Genomic DNA, 15161 nt, shown 5'->3' with positions numbered 1-15161 from the left:
AACAGGTGCTAAAACATTCATTGTCTGTAGTCTAACAATAAACACCCAAGTCTCTGGGTTGCAACCAGGGTGTGAAGGACCTAATGAGCATTTCATTGACATGCGCATATGGTGTACAAAGCTGCATATTCATTAAGGGAGAGCGAATATGATCACAGATGGCTACAGTGATACATCATACATCCAAGGGCAGGAATGTCCTTATATCTGCTTAGTAAAGTTGTACTGGCACCCTTTAATACATTGGTATTCTCTAACCTCCTCTCCATTCACACTCCCGCCCGCTCCCTGCGCTCGGCCAATGATCGCTGCCTCTCCTCCACTCCGATCACCTCTTCCCACTCTAGAGCTGCCCCCCTTCACTGGAACGACCTCCCTCGCGCCATCCGTCTCTCACCCAATCTGTGCTCCTTCAAGTGGGCACTTCAAACTCACCTGTTCCTTATGGCCTACCAACCATCCACTTAACCTCTCATCTCTTCTGTTTCTCCCCTGGCCCCCTTTTTACTCTCCCCTTTGCTTCACTGGCTCCCTTTTGTGCCTGATTTTGTTTACCCTCACTTATGATGTAAGCTCGTATGAGCAGGGCCCCTCTCCCCTCCTGTCTCCATACCTGTTCTTCCGCTCCGTCTTTACTGTATTTGCCTGCCTGGAGTCTCTGAAGTTCTGGTACTTTGTGTTTATTGTTCTGTACTGTTTTACCCTGTATAGTACTGTTTGTGCTGTGTACAGCGCTGCGGAAACCTTGTGGCGCCTAACAAATAAACGATAATAATAATTGGTGATATTAACCTTTTGGATTGTTAGCACACTGGCACAGGAAGTCCCATCGTACATTATATACCTTATTTTGTACTGTATTTAATTGAGGAAGAAATCATCTCCCCGTCTTCTCTGATTTTAGTCTTTTAATTGAATATTGTTGCTCATATTCAAACTCAATGATTGTAACATTCGCCCATAGGTATTTAAAGCCCCCGTTTCATATCATTATATGCCTTTCTGCTTCTAACAACATCAGGTTGTGTAAATATTTGGTTGGCTGTACATATTACATCCAGGCCATTCTTGTTTCCAGCGTGATCCGTCCTGTTTCAAGTCAGCCATGCCGTTATGAAAGGGGGCTTTTGTTTCCCAGACTCCATTCCTTGGCTTCCAACTATCATGTGTTTACCCTGGAGATTTGATTAATCCATCTCTGTGTTTCTTGTTTGCCCTCTTTAAGGGTTACTGTAGATTATTATTATTATTATTGGGTCCTACGTCATCTTTATTTTCATTTTCATTTTTTTTTTGTGCATGTCTGGTTTTCTATATATAGTGTGTACACTAGAACAATTACAATTATACATAGGTTCTTATGAAAAATCATTTATTTTGCGATAAACACATTATTTTATTAGTCTGCTTGTTGTTTCATTATATTGCATTGAAGACCTTCAGTAATGTCAGGGCTGTTAATTGCCGAGATTGTGTAACAGAAGCTTTCTTTGTGTATAAATGTTTATTTTTGTAAATCCTTTTAAAACAGGCTTTTGGCTCCATTTATCTTGCATCTTGCCCCCTGTATTGTGCATTGTTAAAGGACGCACAAATTAAAGATCTGTAAAGATAGATAGATCGATAGATATTCTTTTATTCTTTGTCATTAAAGGCTTTTTCTTCTGCCATGTTTGGTCGGCCTGGCCATAGAGAGTTCCCTGCCTACTTCCAGGACCTCTCGGTGCCGTCATTGCATCTTACCAATGTGATCAGATTCAAGAGTGGCGCTAAATTTTGTTCATGTAGAGGGAGGTGGAGGTTTAGGTGCAAAAATATCAGGATCTTTAGGGTGAGTGCTCTTTACTCACCAGTAGAGTGTATATAAAGAGTACTTATAGGTATAGGATAAGGTGGTATAATTGGAAAATAGACAGGCTATATTGCCAATTTAACCCTTAAGAGAGGTAAAAGTCATTTTATTCATTTAAGACCCACGCCACTGCTGAGTGTGGACACGTTCTTGGGTGACAATCACCCCCCAACCAATATTGCAACTCCCTTCATGCAGACTGACAGCGCTGAAGTTTTGAAGTAAACTGGACCTCTCAAAAGGTTGTCAACCCTGCTAATTGGCTGCCATTGCTTGTCCAGTCAGTTTACACAACCCTGTCTGTTTATTTTATATAAAGTATATGCAATGTATACCTCTTTTTTCTTATTGCAAAACATAATTTAATAACATTGTTCTGTACAAGGTTACCAGAAAGTGTTAATATATTTCAGGTATTGTTTCTGTTCCATTTGATACATTGTCTCTGATAACTCACGTCCGCATACTCCTTTATGGTCTCCCCAGCGTACATATCACATACCAAAGGATATTCACGTTGATCCTGAAAAATTTGCTGCTGAGCTAATAAGTCGCTTGGAGGGAGTTCTGAGAGACCGGGAAGCAGAACAGAAGTTGGAGGAGCGACTGAAACGCGTGAGAGCTGTGAGTATGGGTCAGCCGCTGGGATGCGTGGTGTCCGTCTGGCCGTAGCGTTGCTGGTGGCCACCACCCTGGCATTAGATAGGCCGTTATGGTACCGAGACATTTATGTAACTCTCTGATATTATGTCAGTGTGTTAACAGTGTTGTTTTTATCATGTCCGTTATAGAATTTGAATGCGTTTCACACTTTGTTAATAAATAGCCCTCTCCATCATGATTATTGTGAGGGTTCAGAAGAAAGTCTTTTGCTCAACTCTAAATGGTTTAAAGTTCAATTATGCAAAACTCTTATTTGTAAATGGACTGGATGTTTTTGGGAACAATAGGCTTCTTTTAAGCCATGCGCTCTTATTAGCACTGGTCAGTTCAATGTGTGTGTTTTTGTTAACGCTTTCATAAACGGGGGGATTTTAAACCTTTGTGACCAGACCTCATTTCACAGTTTTCCCACAAGTTTTAGACAGAGAATAATTAACTACTTTGCGTATCATATTGAATTTCGTCTTCTTCTTTTACCATTCGAGACATAGCACATTATTTTGGTAACAAATTCATTTTTTAGCACTTTATATAAAAGGAAAAACATAAAAATAATAATCCATAGTTAATATTCCAAAGTGGATTCATTCACAAAAATGTATTTGCTAGTTCACCTGACTATAGCAATACCAAATATATGTACTTTAGTTAAGATATGATCCAGTTACAGCTTTGGAACAAAGGTCGATCTTTATTCCACGTCTACCCTTTTTTCTTGTATTTCTTTAACTCAATCAGTCAATCTCGGTTTTCCACGTTTGCGAGCATTGGTAGATTCAGTGTAACCTGGATCTAGCAGCATCCAGCCGCGGTCAGTTCCAGGTTATACTGGAATGTAGAAGCCTGAGCACTGACTGTTGTGAACAGTGATTTTATGACAAGGAATTAAATATATCTGTTACTGGCTACATCAATGAATCCCTGGGCTGACTAGCCCCTGTAAGCCTAGCATGGAGCTCCATTACCAACATAGCAAACCAAGTAAATTAAAGGACCACTAAAGCCCAATATTTAAAAAAATAATCATATATAAACTGTTCATTTATTGTTTACCTGACATATGACCTCAGTTCTTCTAAAAAGTACAGTATCTCCTCCCTATTCTATAAGACTGGTGAAGGTCACTTCTTTAAAACTGAGAACAAAAAGCTAAGACTGCAGTCATTCGAGATGCTGTGACATCACGATCACTGTCCCCGCCCCCGTGTGTGAATCTAGCAATCCGCATAGTGCAATTGTGTTCAGGATCTCTGCATGCTTCGTTATAGCATCATCTCCCTCCTAACACGACGCCCTGCTGCAGAGGAGTAGAAGACAGCATGTTGGACATATTAACAGCTCAGTTATTTCATTTCTGTTATTTAGCTCAGTATACAGTGTTTATCTTATATTATTGTTAAATAGTGGCTTTACTTGCTCTCTGACATCTGCTGTGAGTGAAACCTGACCATCACCACGATCTGCTGGCTGTGATCAGAAACCGCTTAAAGACTTCTGTGTCCTGGTTGTCCATGGTGGTCATGGACAGTCATAGACCAAGTTCTCCACAGGTTGGATAGTAAGCCCTGTGCTGCATGTTGGCCGATTGACAGCCCACCCTCCGCTTGTAATACAGCTGGGACTGTCAATTAGACAAATGTGGACATAGCTGAACTAAACTGGACTGTGGAGACTGTAGTCTACAGTTCTCCTGGGAAACAATTGGGACAACGAGGGAAAGCAGCGGATGATAGAAGCTGTAACTGCGAGGTCATTTATAGTACTTAGGGATCCTTGCGTTCGACTCTTTTATCAAAACAATAAAAACCTTAGCCTTTAACACTAGGTAATCTGTTCTGTGTGCTACAAACATTACAGCTATATTCATAAGAAGACAGACTGTATTTCTCTCTCAGCTGCATCGGTTGTCCTTTAACATTGAGGATGTAGCTCATATATTATTTAATTGCCACACATCCTCTCAATCACATATATATCCCGGTGGTTTGATCGATAGTAGAGCTGCGATGGTTGGTGGATGTACCAGAGATGCAACATTTTGGGATCTCTAATCTACAATAGACTGCATACATTTTCTTCTTTTATTAATTTTCTCGGTGTTCATTTTGTCTCTCTCTGCTTGTTTAAAAATTAAAAACTTTTGACCAGGTCATGCAGAAACATTATATTCTAGGGTGAGATTGTAGATTTGTTCTACAACTCTGCCACCTAGTGGTACAGTTCTATATTTCAATGGGATCCATTTATAAGGCAGCAATAGAGTATCTGCATGAGCTATTCTCTTTATATAATTTGCATTTGTCCAATTTGACATTCTGATCTTGGTGTTTTTATTTTGTGTCCCAAAGGAAGAAGAAGGAGATGATGCTGATGTTTCATCCGCTCCTTCGATGGTTAGCCACAAGTTGCCTTCAAGCCAGCCTGTGCATCATTTCGGTTCTCGGTATTCTGAGATGGGCTGTGTTGGGATGCAGATCAAAGACGCCCATGAAGAAAATCCAGAATCCATTCTTGATGAACATGTGCAACGCGTCATGAAAACGCCAGGTTGCCAGTCTCCGGGCCCCGGCCGCCATTCCCCAAAGCCGCGCTCGCCAGATGGCGGCCACTTGAGCAAAGGCCTGCCTGTATCTGTGGGAACAATGCAATCTGGGCACGGCAAGCATTCGGCCAAGTCTGGCTCGAAATTAGAAGCGTCCAACCTGTATCACAAACACATCTATCACCATGTTCACCACCACAGTGGGGTGAAACCTAAAGAACAGATTGAGGCTGAGGCCACACAAAGAGTGCAAAGCAACTTTTCTTGGAATGTAGACCCTCATAACTATGCAACCAAATCCCGAAATTATGCAGAGAGTATGGGGATGGCCCCCAGTCCTATGGATTCTTTGGGCTACAGGTAAGCATGGGGCGCAAGATTACAGAATGTTTGGGGATTAAGGTGCTTTCCCTGTCGCCTTAAGTGATTTCTGGTTTTGGTCATGTTTTTAGATAGTTGTGTTTTTGAGGCTTGCGCGTAAAATGAATGCTATGACTGGTAAGACATTTATAGAGTACATGTTACCTATAAGCAGTGTCTTCGATTTTGTCTACTGCTCATCAATTCATTGGGAGCTAGATACTGTGATGAAAAAGGCACCTTACTTCCCCCACTGTGTGTAAGCGATGGGTTTACTTCATATAAACTGAACCTGATTCACATTTCAGAACGGTTATTGACTGCTGCCAATTTCTGAGCAGCCTCTGCAGTACTTTTCTATGAACGCCGTTATATAGGCCACAGAAACCATTGTTCAACAGGCGCTGACAGGGTGTGGAATCATATTGGAATATAGTTTGTACACGCTCCTTCTTACCCACACTGGTATAAAGGAAAAAGCACATAGAGCACATTTATACACATATTTACTTACTAGCAGAGAGTGCAAAATTAGCCCACAATGTGAGCCGGCTGTTGGACATTAAACCTGTATTAGTACAGTACTCGGAATGGGTCAAACACGTTTGCCATTGTAATCTACAATCTATTTTTAATGTTTGGGACACAGTGAGGCAATGACTTTCCCAAAGTCACAATGGAATACCCACCGGGCTTTCCAGAAAGTGACCATGCATTTAGCCGTTAGACGACTCCTTCCTTAGGTGTTCAGCATTTAGTAGTAAGCCTTCACACGTCTTTAACATACTCTCTCTCTTCCAGTGGGAAAGTAAGTATGCTCGCCAAAAGGAATGCAAAGAAAGTGGACTCGGGGAAGATTGAAAGTGCCAACTACGAAATGCCTGTTGTGCCAGAGGATGCAGAAAGGCACCAGAAAATCATGCAGTGGATACTGGAGGGGGAGAAAGAGATTAGCAGACACAAGAAAACCGTCCATAGGTGAGTCTATATATGTACTCCAGCATTGCCTGCATGGTTCATCATCTGGATGTCCTCCCGGCCTGAGGGATGCAAAGAAAACTTGTTGTCCTATCAGAAGTTTATGTTCTGTGCATTCACATTTTGTGGACAGAACGTGGTTCCCAGATGTATCATCCGCTTGTAGAGGGAACAGCATACCGGTTATGTCCAATTCAAAAAATCCTGTATTCCATTAGTTACATTTGTCTTTTAGTTTTACTAAAGTGCGCATAAGTATAATGTCTGATAACTCAACTGCTAAATAAAGTACAGTCATCTGAGACGTCTTAGAGAACAGCAAGTTCCCTGCCGAGCAAAGGCCGCTTGCGGCCCACAGAACACAAGTTGGACATGCCTGGGTCCTCTATGATCTGCACAATGTGCCCTGTTACTAATGCCAGTGGCTTCACATTCTAGCCTATCTATGCTGTAGAAGTGGTTTGTTGTTGTTGGCCTTTGCTTATAATACAATTTACGTCTGCAGCTCATCAGGTGCCAAGAAGCAGCCTGCTCATGACGTGCCTAGACCACTTTCCATTGAACGGCCCGGCGCAGTCCACCCGTGGGTCAGCGCTCAGCTACGCAATGTGGTGCAGCCCTCTCACCCCTTTGTCCAAGACCCCACCATGCCGCCCAATCCTGCCCCCAATCCGCTGACACAGTTGGAAGAAGCACGCCGACGGCTGGAGGAGGAGGAGAAAAAAGCTGGGAAAACGCAAGTAAAACAAAGGTATCCAACGCTTCAGCATGGTCATCGTTTTATCCCCTTACGCTGCAACATACCTGCCTGTGCTGCAATCTCCAGGTACCGGATTAACCTTGTTTACAAGGTCTCCATGCCCCGCTATTGCACACCTTTAATTAAATGGTGTTAGCACCCCTTTATTTTTCAGTGCAAGTATATTTGGTCGGTCTTTGCAGAGATTTCTGCCAATTCAAGTGTGAAATAGTGCTGGCAAGGACAATTTAAACCAGCAGCCATACAATAAATATATAAAAATATTTGCGGTTTATGTTTACACAACATTAAAAATATCCTTTGTGCTATAAAGGGCTCTTTTGTCAGCCACCACCATTATGAAAATATTAAATTTCACTTCAAACTGTTGTAAATGGATCAAAACATACAGTAAATCTGTCTTCTGTGCTCATGAAGAATGATAATTATGTCCATCATGGCTGGTACGGTCTACCAATATGTCAGCGTACACCAGCTAGAAGCTCAGATTTCCTCTATTACTTATTGTCTCCTATTCTTTCTAATAATTTGCAGGTTAGTACAGGATGAGGCAAAATAATGTAAAGTTCAGGAGCCTGTCAGTCACCTCTATTGACATCAGCCATTTTTTGTGGTGTTATATTGGCTGCTGTGAGTTGGTCAGACTTTGGATTGTAGATTCTTAAAGGTCTGCAGAACCTACTGGGTGCTCCAGTTCCATCCTGGTGTGATTTAGAAAGCAGAAGTAGAATTATATAAGATTTATTTTTGTATTTTGTCCTCTTAAAAAGGCATGCTGTGTTGTCCTTGCGGTAGAGAGCACATTCAGAGGTGAACATACAGAAGCATTATAGGGATCAGTGTTTCCGAGAACCTGGTGAAAGTGCCTGGGCTGTGAGGACTGCAGCGCAGCTAGTGCTGGGAATTTAATGGGCCCCAAAAAGCACAGAAAAAAAAATAAATATCAGATTACATTGAGTTTGCTTTAATAAGAGTACATCAAGAATTTGATAAAAATCAGCCGTGCCATAAGACTCCGTGGCATGTTTTCAGGCTGTCGGTGGGTTTGTAGTGTTGTGTGAAAATGCTTTATAGGGAGTTTTATTGCGTTAAATCTAGTGGAATTTTAAAGACTGCTGAAAAATTGTTAAAGCGGCAATTCCCCCACACCGCCCCCACCCTAACAAGGAGCCACCACATGACCTGAGCTGGCACCGTATCCTGAAATCCATCCAGACTGCTACAATTAGTATTCCTGTGATTATTGGTGGGAATGTGTAGTAATTATTTTGCATGTGACCGCCTGTATCACGGCTGTCGTGTTATTTAGTGAAATAGTGAGTTTTCACTGGGTGCCACTGTGCATGGATGTAGAACATTGTCTAATCTGTAAGGTTGTTCTCTAGGTATGTTCAAGAGGTTATCCAGCGGGGGCGCACTTCTGTCAGGCCAGCTTATATCCCACCGCTGAATGTGGTGCCAGCTGTCTCCGACATGGACCTCTCAGAGTCACAGTATGTGTCACTCTTCTTATCATGTGTCAATTTCTCTGTACTTGTTCAATCCTCTCCAACCACCCCCACCTGTAGTCGCCCCCACCTGTAGTCGCCCCTCCCTAACCCTGTGCGTCTCCCTTTCCGGTCAGCTGTTACCAAATCTCCGTTCGTTTCCCACCACATCCAATGCTGCTGCGCTGTACATTTATCCACCTATGATATAGGAGTACCACTGTGAGCAAATAGTGGAATATTCTTCCTTCCCAGTAGATAGAGAACAGATGGCAAGGTTTGGAAAGCTTCCTATTAGCACTTTTTTTTTTAATTCGGTTCCAGAGATCCTACTGCTTAGGTAATAAGCTTAGCAGAAAAGGACTTCATGATGTTAGCACTTTACGATACAAGCACAATGTAGTCTATGTAAAGTAAAATATAGAATGACCATATATTGGGAACGGCACAGAATGGGTTGTTTTTGGGCAACAATATAATGGCGTGGTTTGTGACACATTTAATGCTGCTTTCAGTCATATATAACCTAAGCCTGCATGTATTGCTGAGCTTATTTACCAGCAGTACTGTTTATATATGGCTGTCTGCCCAGCGTGTGTGCTGACCGTTTAGTGTTTTTCTATCTTGTATAATGTAGTAGGTAATGTAATGCTGAGATGTGATTGATTTGCTTTTCTCCTTGATAACATAAATGTACAGATTCATACACAGGGGCATTGCAGACTAACATTTGTCCAAGAGTTTTTGGTAAGGCTGTATCTGTGGAAATAATTTCAACTTGTTTAGAACACTCTAGGGAAGACTGAACATGGTTTTGTATACGGAAACTTTTTTTCTTTTTTGGGGATTTTGTTTTGTCCTTAAGGTGTGTGTACAATATGTGCAGTGTAAGAACTAGGTGAGCTACTCGTGTCATACACAAATATTTTCTTATAGTTTAAAAACAATCTTTTTGTTGGAAGGTATCTGTGTACATCAGACTTCCTGCTTGTAAGGTTCTCTGTGGCTCATGGGGGGGCTGAAATACCAGGTGGTGTAGCCCTTCTTAAATCTGTAGCGCTGTGGATAGCCCAGAATAGATTATGTTGCACAACTTCTTCCTCACCTCCCCGGTTTATTTTTGTCAGGTTAAAGTCCCAGAAGAAAGGAGGAAGCGGCCCTGGACAGCCCTGTGATAACATTGTCGTGGCTTACTATTTCTGTGGAGAGCCTATTCCCTACAGGACCATGGTGAAAGGTCGTGTCGTGACCCTGGGACAGTTTAAGGAGCTGCTGACAAAGAAAGGAAATTACAGGTAGAGTCACACAAACGCTCACAGTCTACTTAGGTATCCTGTGCTTGCAGTCGTGTCACTGAACCTATCCTGTTTCCATCCCCCAGGTATTACTTCAAGAAAGTAAGCGATGAATTTGATTGCGGCGTGGTGTTTGAGGAAGTGCGAGACGATGACTCTATTCTACCCATTTATGAAGAAAAAATTATTGGGAAAGTGGAAAAGATTGACTAGGTCACCTGAAAAGAGAAGCTGGAGCGCTTGATGGATAGAAGGAAGACTTGAAAACCTTGCATATGAATGCTGGAATTGGGTGAAGACACAAGTGTCCCCCTCTGTCTTACTGAAGGGGGGGGGAGTACCCGGATCCTGGGAGACTGATTACTGTACAGGGGTCTCCCACCAGACTGCAGGCTGAGACCCTGCCAGGGACAGAGAGTAGTTCATGTAATGTAGCCGTGTACAGTTCAGCTAGAGATTGTAATAGAACCTTGTTTATGAAAGCTGCATATTTTTGATACCTTGAAATAAACAGGAAGAGAATTCCCAAATGTCACAGTGCTCTTATGTAAATCTACACACTACGGTGCTGAGGTCACCTCATCTTGTAAAGTCCATGGTAACCTAAAGAGTAAACTTTCTGCCAACATCTCTTTTCTTTCCAGTGTTTCACTCTCCACACGTGTGTGTGATTAGTTCTGTCCAATATGCACGCTGGGCCTAGACCTCATTATCGATGCATTATCTATGGGTACCTGGCTATTTTAAAGACCTTTCCAACATTTTTTATTTTTAAAATAGAGCTGCTCCATGTGGGTCCTTTTTTCTGCAACTAGAAATATAATTTATTATTTAACCCCTTTTGTATTCCAGAATAGTTTTGTTTTTTTGTTTTTTTTTATATTGTTATTATTATTTTGGTTGATATATTAAAGTGATCTGCTTCTGTCAAAAGCCTCTTCCACCAACATATCTTGCTCTAAAAATCTAAATGTTTGGCACATGGGAGAGAAGGGTCCAGTAGAGAATACAATGTATACTGTTTAATGTCAAGGTGGCACTTGGGTATTTAATAAAGGATTCAGAATAGACCTGTTCACTGTCACCACATTTCCTGTATGACCATGGATATCAAATTGTCGGCAGTAACTACATTTGTGTGGTCTTGAAGGCTTTATGTACTTGAATGAAGATGAACTATGACATACAGTTTCTCCTACATTCATTACGTATCTATTACGAGTTGATTTGAGGCATGGTAAACTTGCAATTTAAAAATGTGAAGTTCTTTGGTCAGCTGCTCTGTGGTTAGTGAGATATAAAAGGAAAACAAGATTGTACCTTGCCCCAATGTTTGTAGGAACTCCTACCTTGCTTCTCTCTTTCAATTCTGCAGTTCCTTGTTGGTGTTGCAATGTCAGACGCCTCTTTTTGTGGCTTCCCTTGGTTACTGGGGAATCGGTCACCCGTTAGAAGTCATAACCCACCCGGTGCATCGTCAGCTGCAAGTTTCTCCAAGTTCAAAAGCCTAACCAAAGACGGCCGCACAAACAGTGGCTGCATCTTAGAATTAACGCTAACTTTATTGCAATTAACTTTCATGAAAGCAGACGTCTCCTTTATCCCACTATCTCTACTTCATCTTGGCCCAGTTTTGTTTAATAGAATTGGTTCTCCATTTAATTTTGCTGCTCCCATTGAAAGGTGTTAAAGTCATTCAGCTTTCCTGTTACAGAGGAAATACGTCTGGAACAATGGTCTGTGGTCGATGTCTCATTATGTTTTGTATCCCGGAGCTTTTAGAAAGCTGTGTTTAGTGCATCTGCTCTATCTGGGCAACATTATTTATTGAACTGTTTAGTTTAACTATTATTCTGTGTGGGTCACGTTTGAGTCCAGTAGAATGAGCAGGAGCCCTTTTTGTGTTTGGCCTGTATGTTTTTTCAATAGCAATCTTGGTGTTATTAAAACGCTGTATTTAATAATATAAAATATTTAACATACACTAGTTTTCCCTCTAGTGTAATATAACAGTGTTGCATTTTGTGAATGTAAACTGCATATCTGTTAGTCCTTCCTTAGACTTGCAGATTTTACAAATGAGATGCTTTTCACATTCATGTTCTGTAATAGAATGTATATTCGTGGCTATGCACCGGGCCATGTTCTCAAAGGCTGAGTGATGAGAAACTGTTACTCTGTAACGTCTTTTTATTAATTATTGTTTTTGTATTTACCCTAATTTCTATCCCCTGGATGTATATTAAGTTGTGTGTCCTCTATATTCTCAGAAGACTGCCTTCACAAGAAAGAGTTATTGCCAATTTCTGTTACATAATGAAAACCTGTTAAACAATGCTTGCATAGCATCAAAATTAATCAAATTATATTTGTGGTTTGTTTTTTTTGTTTGTTTTTTGCAAGTTATTGAACGCAGCCTATTTGTATCCGTTGTCGCCAGATGTAGACTATTTTTGAGGAAGGTTTGTGTAAAATTTTTCTTCATTTGAAACACAATTGTGAATCAAAATTATTTTGTGTATATTAAGTTTTCTAATATATAAAATAATATATATATTGCATGTTTGTGTAATTTGCCACTGCGCTATCCCAGGGTTTCTTTTTTGGGGGGAGGGGGTGATGTGGGGGTTAGTAAGGGATTCCAGTAAGTGCAGATATGCTTTTTTTTTTTACTTTTCCAAGGTAGCTTTCAAGCATTGGGATTGAAATGTAATAAATACACAATTTGGGATATTCGAGTAAACACGTTAATTTCTAATACAAATTGAACTTGATTCTCGCTGTAGTTGTTTTATACTGAAATTATATTTCTTTATAAATATACTATATTTTGTTAAACTCTTTATGCTTGAAAAAAAGAAAAAAAAATTGTACGCCCAATGCCAATGTTTTGTCATTGTTAATTTTTATACATTGGTCAAGCAAACAATATGGCAGCTCCCAGTGTCTTTAAATGCAAATGTGGAATGACTAGAATCTTCTTTTCTTTCTTGTTTCTTTTACAGAATGATTTATCCAACTAGTTTATATTAAATCCTGTACAGAAAACTAAATAGATTAAAAGTGGGGTGGGTATTTCAGTATTTAAATTGTCATCAGTCCAATGAGGAATGGACGGCAGCTTTGCGGGTGTACACTTGACAGAAATGTGCATTTTGGGTTTTATTTTGGTAAAGAGGATTTACCTCCTCAACGGTTCCTTTTTCTTTGTACAATCCCCGGTTTTGTCTCCCCTTTGCTAGTTTACATTTTGACGTATCGAGAAGTGTTTATAGTTGTTGCCTCTATCTGCTGTATCATATGGGAAATTAAATCTCAACCACCGATGTTGATGTATAAATTACTGGTAATATGTATTTGTATGCTTTCAGGTGCCTCTTGTTTTGTACGTATATCCCCCCCAAACCTCCGCAGGCTGCTGTTCACAAATACTTATGCAAATTAGTATGGGCTTGTAAAAAACACTTTTTTTATGTGAAATTTGCCTTTTGTCTTTAGTGTACATAAATATATTTTTAATGGGGGCAGATAACGCAGTTTTGCTGTAAGCCCAAATTTTATGTATGTTTCTGCCTTCTCCAATGTACCCAGTTTATGATAGATTACGTGACCCTAATGCAGTGGATGTATTCCTACTCTGTTACAGATTAATTGGCTATAAAATTATATTTTATTAGCATTTGTTTTATTAGAAAGTACTGTACTTGATACATGCCCAATTTTGTATTTTTGAGTTTTGTCCCCTATAATTTAGGGTTTTGGTTTTTTTTCCAATGATATATCTGGGCTGTTTTGAAGCTAGGATCACTTATTTAGATATAGCATTCAGATACAACGTATATGATTCAGTGTTTTAATGTCTATCTCTTAACATACCTCTTTACTTTGTTGTAGTCCGTAAATTATAGTCCAGTAATCAGATTTAAAGCCAAAGTGTGTCATTATAGTCTCACAGAAATATTAATACAATTTGATTGGTACTGGTCTTATGTCTGTGGGGGTGAAAATCCACTCAACACTTGTAGAAGAGTGTTCATGTTCCTGGTCTATTTACATATAGATGTCTGTCACAGAGTGCCTTTAAATGTAGTTCAATTCAATTTCAACATATTTTGCTTTATATCCAGGAGATGTGTAAGATTTTTTTTAAATCCTGTTTTTCACTTTTTCTAAAGAGGTTTTTCTTCTTTGTAAATATGTACATTTTCTGAACACAACTATCATTGATCAATACCCCACAGATACTTTCTTGTACATTTTATAAAGGTACTTGGAGATTAATAAAAGTATAAACTGAGATATTCCCACCTGTTGTCAATTTATTTTTTCATTTGGAAGATTGCTATTGAATTGCATCATTAAATACTCTTTCACCAAGAGAATTACTTTAGGAAATATGATGGCTGTCTTGGCTGACTGAATAGGTTCCCTGAACATTTAGGTAGAATTGTCAACCTTTGTAATAACTTGTCGGTAGTTAAAATAACCCTACAATCCCGTTTCCAGAACAGCATCGGACATCAGACTGGAAGAATGTTTCCATGGAATCAGATATTCGAAAGCCATAATGTATTTCTCCTGATAACCTACTTTTAAGGTCTATTTTTATTTTTGGTTGACTCACCTATTGTATGTATCCGATGAGTGTGGTTCTATTCATCCAAAACCGCCCCCCACCTATCCATGGGTTCCGACCCCAGTGCATTCCATTCACAATGAATGTAGCCCAAACAAAGTCTATGGTTTCATTATTTAAATGCAAAACAAGAGTACCAAAATGTGCAAAACGCCGTCCCAGTATCTCCGCCGCCTGCCCCCATGTGGACTTTACACCGGGAATGAAATGCAGCAATAGTGAATTATAGTTGACACTAATTTCCTTTCCTCTAAATACTCTGTAGCAGCTATTACAATGGGTAAATTCACTTCTAGTTTGGGTAGAAACAAATATACAGTATATAAGGCTGTTCCTCCTCTTCTACATTTTTGATTGACTTGCCAAGCCTTCTCAGAAAAACAAACATATCCACCATGGATGGTAATACTGCCATGTAGTATTTTGAGGAAACCGAATTCACATTGACTATAATTTTGCTACTTTTCCCTTTTCAGTCCTACATGGCAGACATTACAATGGGATGTACTCAAGCAATATAATAGGGAGGGCTACAATGAACAGATCAGTCACGTGTGCTGCATAAGGAATTTATTCAGGGGCTGTGTG

General features: G+C 40.1%; 1 protein-coding gene across 3 annotated transcripts in view; it reads left to right on the top strand.

The window, feature by feature from the left end:
- Window positions 1-14236, top strand: part of AXIN1 (axin 1) — a 100115-nt gene extending 85879 nt beyond the window's left edge. For 2 of the 3 annotated variants that reach the window (XM_075179180.1, XM_075179179.1), the window contains 7 exons: window positions 2339-2476; window positions 4864-5417; window positions 6219-6395; window positions 6901-7146; window positions 8541-8648; window positions 9770-9937; window positions 10024-14236. In XM_075179180.1, coding sequence (XP_075035281.1) covers window positions 2339-2476; window positions 4864-5417; window positions 6219-6395; window positions 6901-7146; window positions 8541-8648; window positions 9770-9937; window positions 10024-10150 — 1518 coding nt within the window. In that variant the 3' untranslated portion in view covers window positions 10151-14236. The remainder of the gene's footprint in view (window positions 1-2338; window positions 2477-4863; window positions 5418-6218; window positions 6396-6900; window positions 7147-8540; window positions 8649-9769; window positions 9938-10023) is intronic. The other variant, XM_075179181.1, reaches the window with a different exon arrangement.
- Window positions 14237-15161: the final 925 nt, after the last annotated feature.

Source organism: Mixophyes fleayi, chromosome 7 (genome assembly GCF_038048845.1).
Source record: "Mixophyes fleayi isolate aMixFle1 chromosome 7, aMixFle1.hap1, whole genome shotgun sequence".
Classification (NCBI taxonomy): domain Eukaryota; kingdom Metazoa; phylum Chordata; class Amphibia; order Anura; family Limnodynastidae; genus Mixophyes; species Mixophyes fleayi.
This window is presented reverse-complemented; position numbering and strand designations above follow the sequence as displayed.